The sequence below is a fragment of the Aythya ferina genome (genome assembly GCF_964211825.1).
Source record: "Aythya ferina genome assembly, chromosome: 3".
NCBI lineage: Eukaryota > Metazoa > Chordata > Aves > Anseriformes > Anatidae > Aythya > Aythya ferina.
The window spans coordinates 115,684,380-115,704,174 of record NC_140298.1 but is presented as its reverse complement, the minus strand read 5'-3'; the positions used below and the strand labels follow the sequence as shown (position 1 = coordinate 115,704,174).

Genomic DNA, 19,795 nt, shown 5'->3' with positions numbered 1-19,795 from the left:
TACCTGGGGTAGTGACAGAGAGGGCGGTTGACAGTTATGTACGAAGTTGGACTGTGGTTTTGCATAAGCAAAGAAAGATTGTTAGGGATTATCTGTCTTAAGGGCTCCAGCTAAAAAAAAATAAGAAAACAAATACATAAATAGAGAATCCTGGCCTTTCCTGCAAGGGAGGCACCCAATGATTTGTGAAAGATGGCCAGATGTTCCAGGATATGATCAGTAAAAAATAGAAACTTATGTACCAAATCAGACTGAAAGCCCATCTAGTCCATGATCCTATCTCTAGAAACAGCCAAAGCCTTTGTTAGGAGTACAAGAGTGGGATGAATGTGTGCCCATGAACCTGATATATTCCAAGTGTAGCAGAGCTGCCAGGCATCCAAAGAGTAAACATCAGAGAGGTTCTCAGCAGGTACTTTGCATCCTGTCTCAAAGTTATTTTTCACAAAACCAGCACACTGAGAACATGTTGTCATGGGTCAAATATTAATTATCCAGTATTGGCTGTAAGCAACCCCACAATAAAAAAGTTATGCACAGTATTCTGTTCTGATGTGTGTAAATGTGTATCTGGTTCTCTTTCTCATGTGAAAGGTCTTGTGATAATCTGTGATATTTTCCCTAGGACACTGTGCCTTTCCATCAAGTGGAATTGTTGATGTGGCCTTCAGCAGTTCTGTACCTGTCCTACCTGTAACCCCTGTAGCCTGCTCAAGTTCTATCCCCTGTTGTAAAGCCATCAAGGGTCTTTCCCACACCCCTACAAGGTTAACTAAACCATGCTTAAGGGACCTCTAAGTCCAAACACTTTTTTTTTTTTTTTTTTTAGATTTCCTTGTTGTTTTCATAATCATGTCTCGAAGTCTCCCTAAATGTCTAGAGTTAACAGGACACCATCAGCACCCTTTGGCCAGAATTAAGACAATTCAGTCTTTTTTTTTTTTTTTTTTTTTTGAAGCACCTTGCTCTTGAGTGCCCAAACAATCATCTACTCAGTCAAAGAAAGTGGAGAAGTAGAATCATAGGAATGGCTTCTCTCGTCTGTCACATTCTTACCCATTCAGTTCCTAACCAAAATTGCTTCACTCCTGTTCTGCCCTTTCTGTCTCTTGTGTTCCACACTGCACTGGCAATCATCTCTTCTTCCCATGATAATGGTCAGGTAAGGCTCTGATTCTTCATTGTCTAGACCATCAAATTACTAGCATAGGCCATGACACCAACTTGTTGCATCAACTAGTACTGTGTCCTATGTGGGTCCTGGATTATCAAATGCAAGGAATTATTTCCAAGAGGTAGTTTTAGAAGGTCAGGTAGTTTAGCACAATTAATGTGGTCTGTTCCATGACAGAAAATGGTCCTGGTTTCATTCAATGTACTACTGTCGGTATACTGTCAATATAGCCTCTGACCAGGTAGGGCTGAGCAGGAAAATGAACAGAATTGCCTCAGGCTTAGTGCCTTGTTTGAGTTAAAGAGGGCTATTGGCATCTAAAGCAGCAGCCTCTTTATTAACACAGGGGTCATAGTTCTGTGCCTGGATGTTGAACTGCTCCCACTCAGGATAGATACATTGCTTGACTACAAGATATAGATGCCCTTGATAACAATGAGATATTCTACCAGAAATTGGAGACTTCTACATTGTAGACATTAGAGGCTCTTTACATAGATACGTAATACCAAAGACATCCATAAGAAATGCTAAATATGACAGCAATAAAAAGATATTTATGCCCTTCTGGAGTAGCTGCTGATAACTAAGCTAGATAATCAGTTAATCTCAAATGGTGATAGGTATTGTGTTTGGGCACCAAGCCACTAAAGATGGATGTCTGAACCCAGAACAGATTTTCACAAATATTACTAGGAATTGCAGAAATGTATATTTTTTTCCTTCCTCTTATTTTTCCTTAACACCCCATGTATGAAAGATCTCACTGGTTTTGCCAAAGGCATGCTTCTGAGGGCTTCTGGCTCTGTCCCACTGGGACAGTGGCAACACACATGCACAATGACGCTCCATTTGTTTCCACAGACATAGTTTGCCTTGAATGATTTTTCCACCCTGCAATTTCAGTTTCGTATTTGGTGACAGCATAGCTATCCACCACATTTTCTAGTGTCTTGATTTACAAGGCATGAGGCAACTATGAATTTAATTAAATTACAAACATAGATATTAAATACATTAATTGAATAACATAAACTTCTGTCAGATAAATAGAGTATCTACTGTCAGATACATGGAGGTATGGCTGGGAAATGCCATGCTGATATGGTCGTGGACCTGCATTTCCTGTGGTATCTGGACAGGGCTGGTCTGTGAAACACTCACTGTTCTCCTTCCAGGCAGGAGAGGGCAGTAGTAGCACACACATTGACCCATCTGTCCCTCTTAATTGCTCTGACTGCAGTAGGATGTGGCCCATCCTTAGGCTATTGGTGAGGCACTGATCAATTCGATGGTGCTTTTAAATGTTGAGAGGAAAAAAAAAAAAAAAAAAAAAAAAACAAAAAAAAAACCACGTTGTTGTTGTTGTTACTAGTCCAGAATAAAAACTTAAACCCAAAGTTCATGGATGTTTGGAGTAATGTATGTCCATGATTCCCCACCTCCCTAGTAAAAAGTGAGGGAAATGGAGTGGTGAGAAAGGGTAGGCAGATTCTTACTTGTCCCCCAGTGGGACAGCCTTTGGAGGTAGGACGTGACAGTCATCCACTGCTCATTATCACCTGTGGCAAAGTGATCTCTCTTCAGAGCCGGAAAACAAGGCAGATGATAGATGATTTCTGCCAACAAGGTTAGGTAACATTTATAGTCAGGGAAAATTCTGGAGCTGTGGCAATGTCTTAACTCTTGCTTATATAGTGTCCAGCATTACAATCAGATCTTAAAAAGTTATATGATACAGATTGTGCAGATTGTTGATGGTCTATATATGAATGCAGAGAGAGGTTTCAGTGCATGTCACTTCTGAGTCACCTTCAAGGTGAAGAGCTCTGGATACAAGAAGGATATCAAAGCCAGCAATCCTGTTCCCCACAACTAGACAAAACACAGTGACATTGATATATAAGGGACAATTTTGTGGCTGCTCAGCCTTCACCCTTACTGTAGAAGAATTACTCTCTGTTGGATGTATCATTCTCAAACATTTCCAGCAATGGAGAAAAGAGGTGGATGATGTCTTGGTTTCTGTCCTCAGCTCTCCTGCTGCCTTCCTGTGTAACATAGCTCTGGAAGTATCTGATTATATTCGAGGCCAACCCTTGCAAGCATACCACACACCTAGTGTAGGTCTATGTTATGCCATGTAGACTATTTATTCCTGTTTCCCATGGCTCACAGAGGCTAATTCTTCCCTCATCAAGGCTAATTAACTTAGATGAAATGTTATCCTAACATAATGTTACTGCTCCAGGGAGGTGAGTGGCTTGTTTAGACTGAAGTCGGGTGGCTCTGCATATCTTTAATGGCTTTAGCAAAGCTCCCCTGCTGGTATACATTTTTCCAGTGCCTTTGACTTCAGGGAAACCCTTGCAATTTTACAAGCAGAGAGGATCTGTCCCTGTGTAGATCAGCACTCCCTCAGCAGACACATGATAACTATCTAACAGAAACTGATACTTCAGCAGAAACTTAGATCTCCTTTTCATACATCTTGTATTTGCTGCTGTGCAAACAGGAGACAAAGCCAGTTTGTCCTAAATCTTTTACCATGTAATAATGTCCTCTCTACGCACTTAAATCAAATAATCTGAGACTAAGATGTACAAGCCTCCTTAACTGCAGACAATGAGAACATAACTACTAAAACCTCATTATAGTAAATAAAGTTCCTTTTACAGCATCTCTAAAGGAGCTTGCTCTCATTTTCTGTCAGTGAGTACTGTTGTGATAGCAGTCACCACAATCACAGATCTTTACTCCCACTCCTCCCTCCAGCCCCCAGATTCAGAATGTAAAAGTGACAGACAGATTTCTTTTTCAATATGACATCATTTCCCCCCCACTTCTTACTTTGTTGCTAAGATCATCTTTTTTCTTGCTGTCTGCTCTTTCTGCTCCATGTGCTGTCTGGCAATGTGCTCTCCCACTGCCTTGGCAGGGAACTCTGTTTCACAGGTGTAGCCAAAATCTCTGGCCAAATGTAATGCTTCCCCTGTAGGTAAACAAAACAGGTCAGTCAGTTAGGATTTATTTTTTTTTTTTCTTAAAGAATTTCCATCATCATTAAATAAAATAAAAAAATAAAGTCACTCTTGTAGACATCTACTCCCCCCAGTCTCTGATACGGATTTCAGTCCATTTCACCTGCTCATACTTAGACTTCAGACAGTGCCAGCCAGAAGATAAGAGGTATGTTCCTGTCATGAGAAAACACCACTCAGTACACTTGAGTTCATCTCCCTCAACTGCCACCAGTATACAGGTGTAGCTTTGCAAGTTTTGTAAACTCAGATCATCAGTAATAAAAATTAGTGTGGTGGGAATAAAACTTTTTGAACAGACAAGATTCAGCCTTTGGTGCTTCACTTCTCTGTCTATAAAGGAAGAAAAGCTTCCTACCTCAGGAGAGAACTATGAGAAAAAACATACACTTCAGCATATTTTCTTAAAGAGTTAAGTGAGCAGGCACAGTACAAGTGCCCCACTCTAAAGATGAGCGGCCCATGAAGTACAGCACAAGAACCAATCCTGTTTTCAGAAAAGCTTGTAATCAAAATTCACCAGACAAAATAAAAGGGAAGACAATGAAGATCACAGCTGATATTTTATATGTGGGGAAATCAATGCACAGGACTTGACTAGGCTTTGTGAAAAGTCTTTGACAAAGGTAGACATTGAACTTCTCCACACTTCTACAGATTATACTACAATCTACAGAGATTGGACACTATCACCTAAATCCATACTGAGTGCCAAATGCCTTTGGAAATATCTGCCCCTCTCCATTAACGCAGAGAACTCAGAAATTTATTTTAGGATTTACCGAACATTCCCTAGTCTGCATGTTATCACTCTGACAACCTTGGTGTAGGTTTTATCTGATCAAACACAGATGACTGGAGTGTGAACATCTGTGCCTAAGTTAGCCTTTCCCTGGTGGGAAATAGGCACTTTGAGATCACACTTGCACTCATCTCAAAGTAGAAGGTAAAAATAGGTCAGCTACCAGAACTATGTTGAAGTACATCTGTATGAATGACTAACAGTGACATGCTCCAGAACTGTTTTGGGATTAGGGTATTTGTTTGTCTGGTTTTGTTTATCTGCTCATTAGTTCTGTTTGTTTGTTTTCAGAGATGACTATTTGAGTGCCGTCTTGAGTGGTGACATTGGACCCTGGTTCTTTGGAGACCCTGTTAATGCTCTAAACAGACAATTAGGAGAAATGCAGGACCTGTAACACCTCCATCTGAGAATACCTGCAGTTGAGATTCATATGATTAAAAATCAGTATTGACATCTGAGCTAAGACTCCCTAGTCAATGGAGAGAAATTTGCACTTTAATTTGCACTTTTTATGCACTTTATTTGCACATATCATCCTGTATTAAAGTAGAAGGCAAATGGATCAGGTGAACTGTAGAAGGCAAGCAGATCAGATGGAATGTAGAAAAGTCCAGGTTGGATGGGAATTCTGGAGATCTTCTGTTGAAATTGGGCTTTAGATGACATTACTCAGGGCATTTTCAACCTAGTCTTTAATATTTCCAGCCATGTAGATTCCACAACTAAGCAACTTAATTCAATGTTGAATTGTTAATTTAACTTCAATTGATTTAATTGTTAACCACACAGAATATACTGGCCTGTATACTGGCATATACTTGACAGCCAGCCCTGTATTTAAAACATCCAGAAGTTAAAAATTTAAGCTACAACTTCTAAATTTTTGTTGAGATGCTTCAAAATTTGTATTACTCTTTTACTCAACTACTCTGCTATTCTCCCTTTCAGTGTCAGGTTTTGTTTTTAGACAAAACTCTATTAAAATGCATGATAGATTTGTTTTCATGCCAGTGCAGAAAGAAGATAAAAATCAAATCCTTTCAAGCTGGTGGAATTGCCTTTCTTTGGACAGCTGTATCTTGATCCCAGTCAGACCCAAGTAACAATACAAAGAATGTATTAGCCATTGGAAAAAAAAAATAAATAAAAAATAATAATAATAAAAAAAAAAAACTTGCTTTCTTCTGGGGGGTGGGGGGAAAGTGATAGAATGTTGGCATTTATTTAACATGACCAGCAATGTACTGACTGAAATTTGCATGTTTTCACTTAATGTGAAAAAGAAAGGGAAAGAAAACATGAACAGTCATTATAACTCATCCTTCCAGAGATGGTGTATATTATTTACTAAAGCTAAGAAATTACACTAAACCAGTTGGATGATCTTAAAAAATTATATAAAAGTATAAAACGTATATAAAAGTATAAAACTTTCTCATCTTGCCTGGGGCTGGGATCGTGATTATGACTGACTGCTAATAGTGTATATAGAGAAATACAATCAAGAGAAAAAAGAAACTAGAGGACTTATGTATCTACTTATAGGTAGGAAAAAAATAGCTAAAAAAGTGCCTATTGTGTTGTGTGAGAAAAATAAATCTGCAAATGTTTTAAATATATTTTAAAAAATACTGGAAAGCATAAATTGATGTAGGTTATAAATGTACTTTATAACTATGCATAATCATACGTATAGCAAGTACACCTGTGTGATACATGGAATAGGCATTCTAAATTACATCATCAAATTCCAGACAAAAACAAAAATCTAAACATGGAACACTCTACAGAACATTGTTTATCATATTTCATAGCTGAGCAAATATGTCATTTTGAACTGCCACCTAATGATGGTGTATTTACATGTAGAAGTGGACTGTGTTATATTCCTATATATATTATATATATTTAATATCAGTGAATGGAGTTGTCTAACATTAATGCATGGTAAAACATGTCCAGGGAAAGCAGTTTGTACAAAACATGATAAAATATTTTTTTTTCTATATCATATTTCGGAAAAACATTTATTCTAGGGGAGAAAGTAGAAATATTGGAAATGTAAATGGACTGGTTTCTTCTCTTTCAATTTAAATTTGCAGTATTCTGCTTTGTTATTACTTATGTTAGGAAGTAGTTTTACAAAAGGTAGAAAACCCTAAAATATCTGGCACTTGTAGCCAATTGCTTTGTTTCACCTAAATTTAAATTTTGCTATGTGCAATGCCCCTTATTCTTTCCTTCTGCAGGGACAAAGAATGGGTGCTGGGGATCATTGGCGTTTTCTACATAAATACAGCATGTCTTTGTAGCTATAGGCAGTGCTGTCTTTCCTATATTGTTTGACAATTGACCAGAGAGCTTTGCATGATGGAAAAAGGCAGTTGCTGAAGCTGAATTAGAAGAGACAGCTCTAGAAAGCCTCAGTGGAGGGACCAGCCTGTATACCTTGACAGGCTTCTGTGGGCAGGTGCAAGGAGCAGTGTGAGCCTCTCCTGGGTCTAGCAAGAGTGAGAGATGCTCCTATGAAGATTGAAGGCAGAAGCAGTGTCCCAGGAGGAGGACACTTGGCATCTGAACCTCTTACTCTCTCTTAGCTTCACCTCCTCTGGATGCTCTACCCAGCAGAGATGCTACGCAGGGGGAGGAGAGATGGGCAGGAGGTGGAATGAAAGTGTTTTTTTTTTTTTTTTTTTTTTTTTTTCTTTTCAGTTTGTAGGATGAGAAGGGAAGGGGGGAAATGTGGAAGGATATTAAAACAAAGGCTGAAGGGAGAGTGTGACAGTTGCTAGCAGAGTAAAAAAAAAAATAAAAATAACTGATGATCTATTTTTCTCAGGATTCTTGGTCCCCAAATAACAAAAGCAGTCATCATTGCTCTGTCTAGTGAATTTAGTATTTTACTTAGGTTTGACAGGAAAACAAATTCCATATTTTTTTCATCAGTGCTTTTCCTTTTTTTTTTTATTTTTTTTTTTTTGTTTGTAAAAAAAAAAAAAACCTGTTAGTTTTAAATTCATTCACGTATTTCTTTTACCTGCATCTGATATAACATTTATGCTATGTCTCTGCCTTGTAAGTGACCAAATATCTGATGGGGACATCTCCCATCTTCTTGCATCCTTCTGTATTCTTACCGGGGATGCTTTTGACTCCTTTGAACCAGCTTATCCTTGGGAATGCCATTAATGGAGGAGCCTTTATTACATTAGCTAAGTAGGATTTTTTAAAAAGTATATTATTTTTAGAGCTGGTAAGAAAATGACCTTTCCTGTCTTCTAATTTAGGCACTAGAGGGCATCCTTCACCTACAGGTTGAACAAAGCTAAGTCCAGCACTGCTGTAGAGTCTTGCGATGCTGCAGTTGTTCTCCCAGTCTTTCTTTCCACCCATTGTGCTAATCTATGTGGATGACAATATAAAGAACAGAACTAATATCTAAATATTAGATAAATATCTAAAGAACAGAACTAATATCTCCAATAATTCCTACTTTGGTCCCCAGAAGTTCTTACCGAAGACACTAAAGATACAGTCTTATCAAAAACAACAAAAACAAAAACACACACACACACCAAAAAAAAAAAAAAAGTAACAGTAAACAGCCAGCAGCCATGCTGAACCCAAAGAGAAGCAAGCTTGTAGAAAAAAAAGAACTGAATAATTTTCATAAAATCTGGATCTTCACATTATCACCACATCCTAGAAATTCATTGCAGTTTTTCTGTTGAACTTCAAAGGACTCCCAAAACCACAATAATTTTAATCTATTTTAGATTAAGAGAAATATTAGTTGTGTTAAACTTTTGAGATGTCTTTGACAAAATGCATAATAACCACACAATCGATTTTGCCTTTTCTTACCTCACTCAAAGTGATATGGAAGAGGTCGAGAACATACCTACCTTACAGGAATATTAAATACTTCAATACAATGAGGACTGTGAGGACCTTGTTAGTTTCTGTAATAATAAACTTAAAAGTTTACCATACTTTTCTACCATACTTTTCTACCATAATGGAGACACAATGCAGGGTCTATATGAGAAGTCCACATAGTCCACCCGAGATTTTGGGATTCAATAAGACTAACACGTTATGACATCAATTTGTGTATCAATATTATGCACTAAAAACCAGTACTGGTTTTTTTTTGCACATTGTCTTCATATCTTCCCCTATGAAGAAAGGCAGAAAGACCTGGGTCTGTTCAGCCTTGAGAAAAGAAGACAGAGAGAGGATCTTATCAATGTTTACAAATACCTTAAATGTGGGAGACAAAAGGATACGGTCAACTTCTTTTTAGTGGTCTATGGGGACAGGACAAGGGTCAATGGCCACAAAATGGAGTGCAGAAAGTTCTGCAACAAAGTGTGAAAGAACTTCTTCATGGTGAAGGTGACAGAGCACTGGAAGAAGCTGCCTGGGAAGGCTGTGGAGTCTACTTCTCTGGAGATAATCAAGGCCCGTCTGGATGCCTACCTGGGCAACCTGCTGTAGGGAACCTGCTTTGTCAGGGGGGTTGGACCTGATGATCTCTGGAGGTCCCTTCCAACCCTTACAATTCTGTGATTCTAAAATCTGGAGTAAGCCTGTGTATCTCCATATCTGCCTCATCTATCATCAGTAGCCACTGAAGGATGAGCTTCCTTTCAGAAGCTGTGCTACAAGTTATAACCAGTTGGAAGTAATATTTGCATACAAAGAAGGAGAATAGCTTATACCACACAGAATTCAATGAAAACAACTAAATTTACATAGACATTGTTTGCATAGACATAAAATGAGCTTCATTTTGATTTCTGTTGGAATATTAACACATACGGTGGTGTCTTTCCCAAAAATGTTGGTAGACAAGATCCATGTTTATCATGTCTAGGCAAGCAGGTCTAGTGAACTCATTCTCTTCAGTGTATATCTTTAGGACTTAGAATATCACAATAGAACAGTCCATGAAAAAAAGCAATGGTATAGGCTTGATAACAATTTTGCTATTGGCTTTGAGCAAAGGGCAGGGAGGCAAAGACAGATCTATTCCTGGGGGAAAAAAAAAATAATAATAATAAAAAAATCTAATTGTGACTTACAGTAAAACTACATTGCCATCAGTCCCAGGCCAACAATTGAAAGAGGGTTTCCTCCCTCTCCACCTCTTCTAATGAATGAGTGTCTGGCCACATAGCTGTTTATTCTTCTCTGCTATGACTCAAGACTCATGAAGGAACAGCCCTTACTCCCCTAAACCGGTACCTTTTCTAAGTCTGCAACTTCATTAGGACTTTCTCTTTATTGGAGGAAAGTGGATATGGATATGTCTGTATTTCAGAGCAGCCCCATTGTAGTTTTGTGTGCTCAGTGGCCCATGAGGATCCCAGTTTCTCTTCTTAAATTCTGAAAAATCTCATTTTGTGTGGATTCAGTGTTTTTTACCCTGCTTTGTAGAGACTCCACTGTTGGAGATATTCAAAACCTGACTAGACAAAGTCCTAAGCAACCTCTTCTAGTTGACCCTGCTTTGAGCAGAAGGGTTGAACTAGAAGATCACCAGAGGTCCCTTCTAGCCTCAACCTTTCTGTAGTTCTGTGATTCTGTGGTAATATGTGCTGAGACCTCAGTCTACTTGCCTAGATCTGTATGGACTTTTCAGGTTATGATCCCAGAAGGTGTTGACCTTTAGGATGAGCTGAATGCTCTCAACATCAAGGAGGAGGGATTTGAAATTCCCAGAGCTGCTCCTTGCAGCCAAACAACAAACTGAGTACTTAGTGGATTCACCCAGAATAGAAGAGATTCAGGTAGAGTTTCTTCCTTTTGCCTGAGGGGTTTGAACCTGCATCTCCCAGCTGAATGTTTGAAGAACACATCAGTATTTGGTGAATTGTATTTAAACAACAAATAAAGGCCAAGAAAGTATCTCCTGGGTCTGCCTAGAGTTTATCTGAGAAAAAAAAAAAAAAAAAAAAAAAAATCATTCATTTATGTGTGAGAGGAAAAGGGTTGTGTAAATAATAGGCCTTCTTATGGGAGGAAAAAATCACACTTTTGGATCAGGTCCAGGAAATTCACAAGTGTTCTTTGTTGTTGTTGTTGTTGTTTTTTAAAAAAAAGTATAAACAAACCTACTTGCAGAGCTGGTATAAGACATTCATCTCTCTCACAAGAACTCTTGGATCATTGATTTGTAAGGCAGATCCCAGCACAAAAAGCACAGATCAATGCTGAGGAAACTATACGACCAAACCACTTGCTGGGAGCAAAGACATATCAGAGTGAACTTCCATGTTGCCACTGGTTCTGCCTGTGGCTTTGGGCAAGCCAGTTCTCCTCTTTGTACAAATACAGATTATGATACTTAACACAGTGGCTGAAAAGTGTTTTAACAAAAAACATTTAAATTGTGTTTATATTATTGCAGTATTACAAACCCTACCTTCTACCAAGGAAGTCAAGAGCGTGACATTTGCTGCTTTTCTTCTTCCTGCAGGCAAATTCAGTCCCAGTCTGTCTAATTTTTCTCTCAAGCAGCGTCCTCCATTCTTAGATTTTGCTCTGTCAGAAGAGAAATGTAGACGAGAGGATTTTGTGTTTATTGTGCTCTCTATCTAGAAATGGTGTACACCTTATTAGCAAATGTATGCAACCATGCCAACTCTGATGACATCAATGGAAAGTCTTTCAGAGTTATATTCTTAAGTACCTACTCACACTGTGTGAGTTTTTCAGGTTGTTTTTTTTGACAGACATTAAAATATCAAAGGTGTATCAGATCTTCACACAGCTTTCTACTTAGTGGAACCCATGGCCGTGTTTGGACGCTGAGCCTGGGATTGCAATGACTGAATGTAAATATTGACAGTGTAGTCACTTATATCTGACCTAGCCACCCCAGGCTCCCAAGACAATCCAAAGAGAAGCAAACACTTCTAGACTGATAATAAACAGAAGTCTAGAATAAGGGACCTTTACCAATTTCTTCTACATGATTATAAAAGGAAGCCAGACAGCTACTAAAATGCAGATGTCTACGTGGAACACAGCTCCAGCTATGCTTATATGATCTATGTAGAAATCTGGGTACAAAGAAATGTGATATATGAAGCCCAGCACTTCCTAAGAATATGGATAAGCCAATAAAAAATGTTGATGGTAAAATCTCAGACATCTTTGGTTATCTGTGCCCCTATCCCAGATGTCTACAACACTTTGTTCTCACAAAATAGTTCCTGGTGCATCCCACAACTGCTTTTCTGCAGTACTTCAGTGTTTGAAGCTTTTCAAGCATATTCACTTATGCAGCAGACTTAGGTTCAATTTCTTGTTCAGCCTGAGGGAATTTGAACCTGTGTCTTTTCAACGAATGCAGCAGCGAGCTAGAGGTGCATAACTAATGTTAAAATGCTTAAACATTGAATAGAGCAGTGACTGTAACCCAGATCTTTCCCATCCCAAATGAATGGCCCAGTCATTAGATAATAAAGTCATCACCACTTTTATGCCTTCGCTTTTGCCCAACAAATATTTAATTATTCTCAAATGAGACTGAGGGTCCTCCAGCCTAGAATAACCCATCACTGACTACTAAAAGTGTCTGCCTATATGTTTTGAGATGCAGCTTCAAGTTCCTTCAGGCAGAGGAAGGAATATCCCAATTTTTATGGTCACTTTTACCCACTGAGAGATTACACATTTTTGACTATATTATGTCAGGAAGTGTCTACTGAGAACAGCAAGCTGGGGAAATATCCTGATGGTGATTACTAATGGAATGCAAAACTAACCCTGCTGGGTCTTGGGCAAATCATGAAGCAGATTTGTTTTCACTACATCTGTGCTTGTCAACAATGTCCGAGTCTGTTCTCTAGTCCTGAGACCTACTGGTATAGCCTGACCAAATCTATATGCTTACACTCTCTGCACTGTAAAATAGAATTGCTTTATCCAAACTGCCAGCTTGGAGCAGCCCCTGGATAAATCATCAACCAGGCCTCAGGATGATTTGCTAGAATGATATTTGGTTTGGGTCAAAACCATATGGGGATCATTCAAGCATTTTAACAGAAGAGAGAATTGAGTACCCATGTTCACACTCATGCCCTTGCATTCTTAACACCTTTTAGTGGTATTGATGAAGTTTGGTATGAGTATTTAAAATGAACATTTATGTAACTGTTAGTTGAAAGCATCTCCAGGGTGAAGAACTAGCAGAGGAAAATTTTTGTGGATGTAGATTTTGGAATTCAATGTCTATTGAGGCAGATCAGTGGAGTGTATGCCCCCGGAACAATTTTGCAATCTAGTCCTTACTCTGCAATATGGCTTGAGACAGTTCTTGGACTGCTACATATCTTAGAATATAGCAGGTTGAATAAAATGACTTACAGTGTAAGTACAGGGATCAGTGTGGCCTTCAGTGACAGCAGTGAAATAGCCTATGACTTTCCAGCTAGTTTTGATCAAAGGGCATTCAAGTAGCTTATGCCATCTAAGTTGATGCCTCAGGGACATTGCGACTCACATATGCCTGGCTGAATTACGGTTGCCTCCTTGTTTTCCACTTGTAATGTGAGGCAGAGTCTGCCACTTTCCTCCTTTCTGCTACTACACTCTGCAAGCATCTACTCTGGTCAGTGAAGGGTCAGAGACAAAATCATTCCTAATTACTCGCTTCTCCCCCAGCATCTCACAATGAAAAAATGAAACCAGCATATTCTGCCAACTCCATCTTTTCTGTGCTCAGGAGGCATGAGAGGGTGAATGGAAGAAAAAAGCATCCCTAAACCTCCTTTTTTTTTTTTTGTTTTCCTTTTTTTTTTTTTGTTTTGTTTTCTTTTTACAGTGAGGGTTGTTTTACACCTGGTAAAACAATTTAATTTGAAATAGTTTCTCAAAAAAGGTCAATGTATAGTGCTAATGATTTTTTTTTTTCACACAGATTTATTTTTTTTTTTAATTTAAAAAACAAACAAACAAACAAAAACAAACACCTGTTCATCTGTGATGGGTAACTGAAATAAGGGGGTAAAATAAAATGAAAACATAAACTTTCCATAAAGAATATCTGTATAATCTTATTTTTTTTTCTTATTGTTTATTAAAATTTTCCCTAAAAATTGTCTTCATTCCTAATTCATCTCATTCCACTTTCCCAAGCAGCAATCACCTACCCAAGTGGGGAAAGAGAACAAAATCTTTTTGAAGAAAATGAAAACACAGAAATGGCAGAACAGTCTAGTACTTATTATTCTTGTCTTTAACTTACCTTCTTAAAATACCTCCTAAGAGGGAAGCATTGAGGCATTCAGGTGGTGAAAGGCGCCTCTTTACTTCTGCAATGGTCACTTTGTACTTTGAAGTGGAGCTGAGTAGAGATAAGCGACCAGGTACAGAACAGAACAAGTCAGTGGGATTAACAACGCATGTTCCACCTACAAAAAAAAAACAGAACTGTTAGAGATGGAAAATCTTCGTGTTCCATATTTTGACAAACTCAGTAACAGAAAAGAATTCTGATGTGTTTTGTTGTTTTGTTGTTGTTGTATCTTTATGTATTTATTTATTAATATTGCATCACTTTGTTGCTTTGGGAAGTTTTAATTAATTTATATTTTAATACAGAAAAAATGGATTATTAGATCTCTTAAGTTTTACAGGCAAAATACATCATTATGGCTACCTCACTTGATTTCATGATCAACAAAAATTGCATAAAGTCGCCAAAAGTGTTTTGTATTTAATATAGTAACAATATGTGATTGAATGAGATTTGGGTATCTAGTAAAAATTTAAGACATTGGTTCCTATTATAAATGGTCAGTTAGACTCTCATTGCAGTGTTTAGAACCACAAAGATGCAATGCCACTATAGGTTTGCAGTGATTTGTAGCCAGAACTATTTTGCTCACCTTTTAACTCTCATATACTCCTAAAGTTAGGTCAAATCCTCAGCTGATGTTAATGATTGAAACCTATTGAGCTGCATCACTTTATCTCAGATTAGTTCTGGAATTGGCTATCTCTTGAAAGTGACAATTACTTGGCCTGGGTCTATAACTGCTGAATGATCACCAAATCTTTCAATGAAGACTGTGATCAATAACTCCTCAGGTGAAATGGAGCTTTTAAGTTAGAGCTAATTTCTGAGAAAGCAGGAGAGAAAACTTTATCGGGATCTGATCCAAGAGAATAAAAATCTTAAGGACTAGCATATATTTTATCACCAAGTGCAAAACACTCTTTGACCTGCCTTCTCCAACCTGACTACAATAAAAATTCTGTGGAAGAAATGAATCTTACCACTGCATGCACAATTCTCCCCTGGGGAAGAGATGAGAAAAAAGAATGAGCTGCTTATGACAGCTTAAAAATACCACATTGTTCAATGCATCTCTGGAAGGAGTTTAGATGGTTTCTGCAAGGACGATGATATAAAGACCTTCTTACAGCAGAATGAATCTGTGCTCATCATTCATGTTTAAAGGAAATATACTGGTTTTAAAAATACCATTATCACTTCATCCTTCCTATGAACACTCCAAACTCTGCACTGCAAGAGCTCACTTTATTATGGTTAAAAAAAAAAGTTAGTTTGTAGTCTGAATTCTGGAATAGAACAGAACAGAACAGAATAGCTCATTTCAGACCACTTTTACTCCTTCTTTCACAAGTAATCCCTCTTAAAAATAAGGTGACTATACACGTTCCAGCTTTAGCAGAGATGGAGGAGTATAACTCAAGGATTAAACTTCATTAAAAGCAGACTATTGCTTGCTTACATAAGGCAAACAGAATTCCTATCCAAATATTTCATCTCTTGAAGGTATATTTAAACATTTGTGCTGACAGCAAAACCAGAAAAGAACATCTCTTAGTATAAATCCCAGATGGGTGAGATCCTGACTCAGTACAGCAGGCTATTTTATGACTTCCCCAATTATACCACAGGATAGATATTTGTGTCCACTTCTCAGACAGAATATGGAGAGAAACCATGCATCAACAAAAATATATATGCATCAAGGGCATTCATGCACATTTTTGCACAGCTGAGAGTTACAATTTATGAGCTCAGATGCTTAAATACAGAAATCTGGTGCCACATGCCTGATAGATTTTTTTTTTTCCTTGACTGAGACAGGGCTGCACAGAAACCTAAAAAAAAATTTCAGTCAACATTTTCAAACTTCTGGTCTGTCAGGTACATTTTTGAAAAGTGTTAACACTGAGTAGATTTGTTTGTTTGCCATTTCTCGCTGCACTGATACACAAATATATATATACACATTTACATATATACGTGTCAAGAAAACAGTAGCAATGGGTACATATTTATTTACTTCAATAAGTCTGTAAATTTTGTAATGAGTGAGACTGTACCGTAGTCAGTGTGATATTAACGTTATCTTCTTGCCAGGTTAAGCCAGTATGTGCACCATTTATGCCAGATAAATAATTGTTCCTCTAATCCAAAAAAATGTTACCCTGCAGCTGTTCCTACTCTAACTAGAATTTACTGGAACATATCTCATTAGTATTTACTAGAAGGTTGTTTACAGCCTAAAGTGGTTAAAAGTATTTTGACTATGTAGCATGGTCTCAAACAAAGCAATTCCAGGTAAGTGAGTTATTGGTTAAAAGTGATAAAGACAACATGTCTAAGCAATTTGCTCTCCAGAAACATAGAGCACAAGTTGTAAATTACAAGGAGGTAAAATCTGTTGCATATAATTATTTCAGTATATTAATTATTCATTGACTCAACAACAGAGAGCAGTGTGGTGTTTTACAGACAAAGCTATGTCCTTGTCACAAACTGTGCAGTTTTGAAGGCAAGGCCCTCCTCATACAAACACCACCATGAAGAGGAGATGGATGAAGTCATGGCCTTTACACCAGGTGGTAAACAGGAAAAGGAGTAACTGTAAACAAAGAGAAGGATCCTGGAAAGAGAGAGGAAAGAAAAAGTGCAACCAAACTCGAAGATGAAGGGTTGTTTCTTTCAAACACATACACTTTAATGTATTCTTTCCCCCATATACTGATCATCTGTTAGAATGGAAGAATGATTTTCTAAAATGTAGCTCAATGAGGAGAGGACAAGGTCTGGTTTATGTTGCACTGAACAAAAGTGGCAACAATGAGCTATCACCCAAAGCCACTGTGGTTGCTGTTGGAAAAATCAATCCTTGTTCAACCATTGAGTTAGTCTTGTGATAACATAATGTTTGAGAACTGGGACGCTAACAGTCACAGCTGAGGAAGCAGAAGAAAATGCCCTCAAAATGAAAATAGAAATAATGCCTTTGATAAGTCTAGCAGTTCAGCCTGGAGATCTCTATTCCTCTTGGCAGATTTGACTTCCTTTAGAAATCTTTACAGACCATCTTTTGGTGCTAGGATATATAAGAAGTTGTCAGCTCATCAGAAGAACATCCCAACACATAACCATGACAAAGAAATAGGCCTGCCAGTGTACACAAAGCACAGAAAGCTGTTGCCATTACTTTCTGATGCTACCCACACAAATGGTCCAACTGCAAGGCTAGGAAAAAGAATATTAGAGTGGGCAGAAGGTGAGATAACTGGTAGGATGATTCAGGAGATTACCTCAGCAATTTCCTGCTATGGGTATCATGTGTAATAGGCATTTGAATTTTAAAAGAATTATTTTTAGGACAACTGTTTATTCCCACAGTGAAGTGGTTATATGGTCTGGTCACATATAATCTGTTGCCATGAGATACTGCATTACAGATGACTGTAAATTGTGGTAGTTGTGCTGTTACATTCACAGAGGTTTAAAGGCACAAGTAAAACAAGATTTAGATGAAGGAGGGATATCTTTTATATTACAACTGATAGATTTGGGGAACAACAAGAAAGAAAGAAAGCTTTCAGGCACAAAAACCCTTCTTCAGGGCTTGTCTTTTATCCAACTTTATTCAATTACTTTTTCTTTCTTCTAGACAGAATTATACCTTCTGATCTGTCACCTTCATGTTGATTTCAAGAAATACAATTGTTTGAAAAGAAAAGGATAGGAGAGGAAGAGATATGCTTTATGCATCAAAACACATCTGGAGAAAGACCCAGGGCCTGATTCTGCTGTATTCTGAGTCACCTCAGCTACAATAAATTTAACTTAATTTCAAGTGTTCCAAGGGAGAGGAAAAAGGAGAAACTATACTAATTACAGCTAGCTTTCTTCTGGCACCCAGCCCTTTTCTTTGTAGCTGGCTGGTTCATCCTCAGTGCAACTCTGTGTGAACTGCACTTTTGCTTTGTTTCTCATGGCTAGAGTGAACAAAAGTTAGGCTAAGTGATACTGGAAAAGGTAGTCACAACAAACATTGGGAGAGTATTTCCCTTCCTTATTCCTGTCTCTCCATCAAATAGTGTAAGTCAGTGCAAAATGCCAAGACATGCTGATGACAAGTTCTGTAGATGACAGCAGCAAGAACAGAGACATGCCCTAACCCAAGAGCAACATACTCCAGTCTTGTCAACACAATGAAAATCCCAATAACTCATGATGCAAAAAGAGGTTGGTCTGCTTTGATTATAGGGCTCCCTTTATACAGATAAACAGGACAGTAAGGTTTCTAGAATGAAATGATTTATTCTGATTACATTGTACACTTGAACATCCGCTGAAATGTAAGACAACCTAATATTGTTAGAGTTAAGTACTTGTGCATTTTGTCATTGCAAATCCATATTCTCACGTTTCGTGCTTTTCATTATAAGTAACACTATTGCTTTATTACAAACAAAATATCTGTTCATGTTACTAAGTATTTTTTTTCACTTTCAATACAAACATTTTTTTAAATGTGTCTGTATTTTTTATAGATACAAACATTCTACAATGTCATTTCTTATTTTTTAGCCATAACAGCTGCAATATGACAGTATTTTATATTAATTCAAGAGGAGGTAATCCCTTTTCTAAAATACTCACCTATAAATATCATATAGTTATGGGAGGAAACATCATTATTAACCAGAGCCAACAGTGTAGAAGTAGTGTTTGTTTTGTTTTGTTTTCCAGGATATATGTTTGTGTGTGTGCTTGTGTACATTATTAGCACAAGCACGCGTGAGTGCCTACTGATTAATCTTATATAAAATATTAATAATGCACTATGCTTTTTATTAGTCTATTATTTATATCTACAGGTGCTGTTCATGGGAACCTCCAGCTTATACTAGATTTTCTGCTCAGTTATGAAATTCTAACAAAAGTACAATATGTTGCAAAATGAAGACATGTAATCCTACCTCTCTTCACTGTTTTTTTTTTTTTATATATATATATATAAATATAAAATTTATTTATTTATTTATTTATTTTTCCTGGCAAGTGCAAACCTAATCTAGCCGTTAATTGTGTAGGGTTTATCAGCATTATTTAATCCAATGTTCAGTTCCCAAAGGTCTGTAAGTAATTGAAAATGTTCTCCAAATTATCCTCAAATGATCCAGTCATTAATCTCAGGAGCTAAATATTCACAATTCTAAAACTCATCTACGTTTGTCAGGAAAAAAATAGTAGGTACTGCCTGCTTTCCCCAGTTACTCTTTTTGTTTTACTGATGTGTACAAACTTTGCTTCATGTACCTAACCAAGTAAACCATCTCTTCCTATATATATGAACAATTCTGAGATAATATCCTTTACTACAACAGCTTTTCTGTTAAGGTAACACAGACATGTCTGCATGCACAAAGCAATTTAATATACACATATGATATATATATATGTAAACTAGAAGAGTC

At 37.5% G+C, this 19,795-nt stretch overlaps 1 protein-coding gene across 2 annotated transcripts in view; it reads right to left on the bottom strand.

Moving 5' to 3' along the window:
* TFAP2D (transcription factor AP-2 delta) overlaps positions 1-19,795 on the bottom strand; it is a 56,872-nt gene that overhangs the window by 25,894 nt on the left and 11,183 nt on the right. For both annotated transcript variants that reach the window (XM_084516312.1, XM_084516313.1), the window contains 3 exons: positions 14,280-14,445; positions 11,451-11,569; positions 4,025-4,166 (listed from right to left, as the gene is read on the bottom strand). In XM_084516312.1, the coding sequence (XP_084372438.1) occupies positions 4,025-4,166; positions 11,451-11,569; positions 14,280-14,445 (427 nt within the window). The remainder of the gene's footprint in view (positions 1-4,024; positions 4,167-11,450; positions 11,570-14,279; positions 14,446-19,795) is intronic.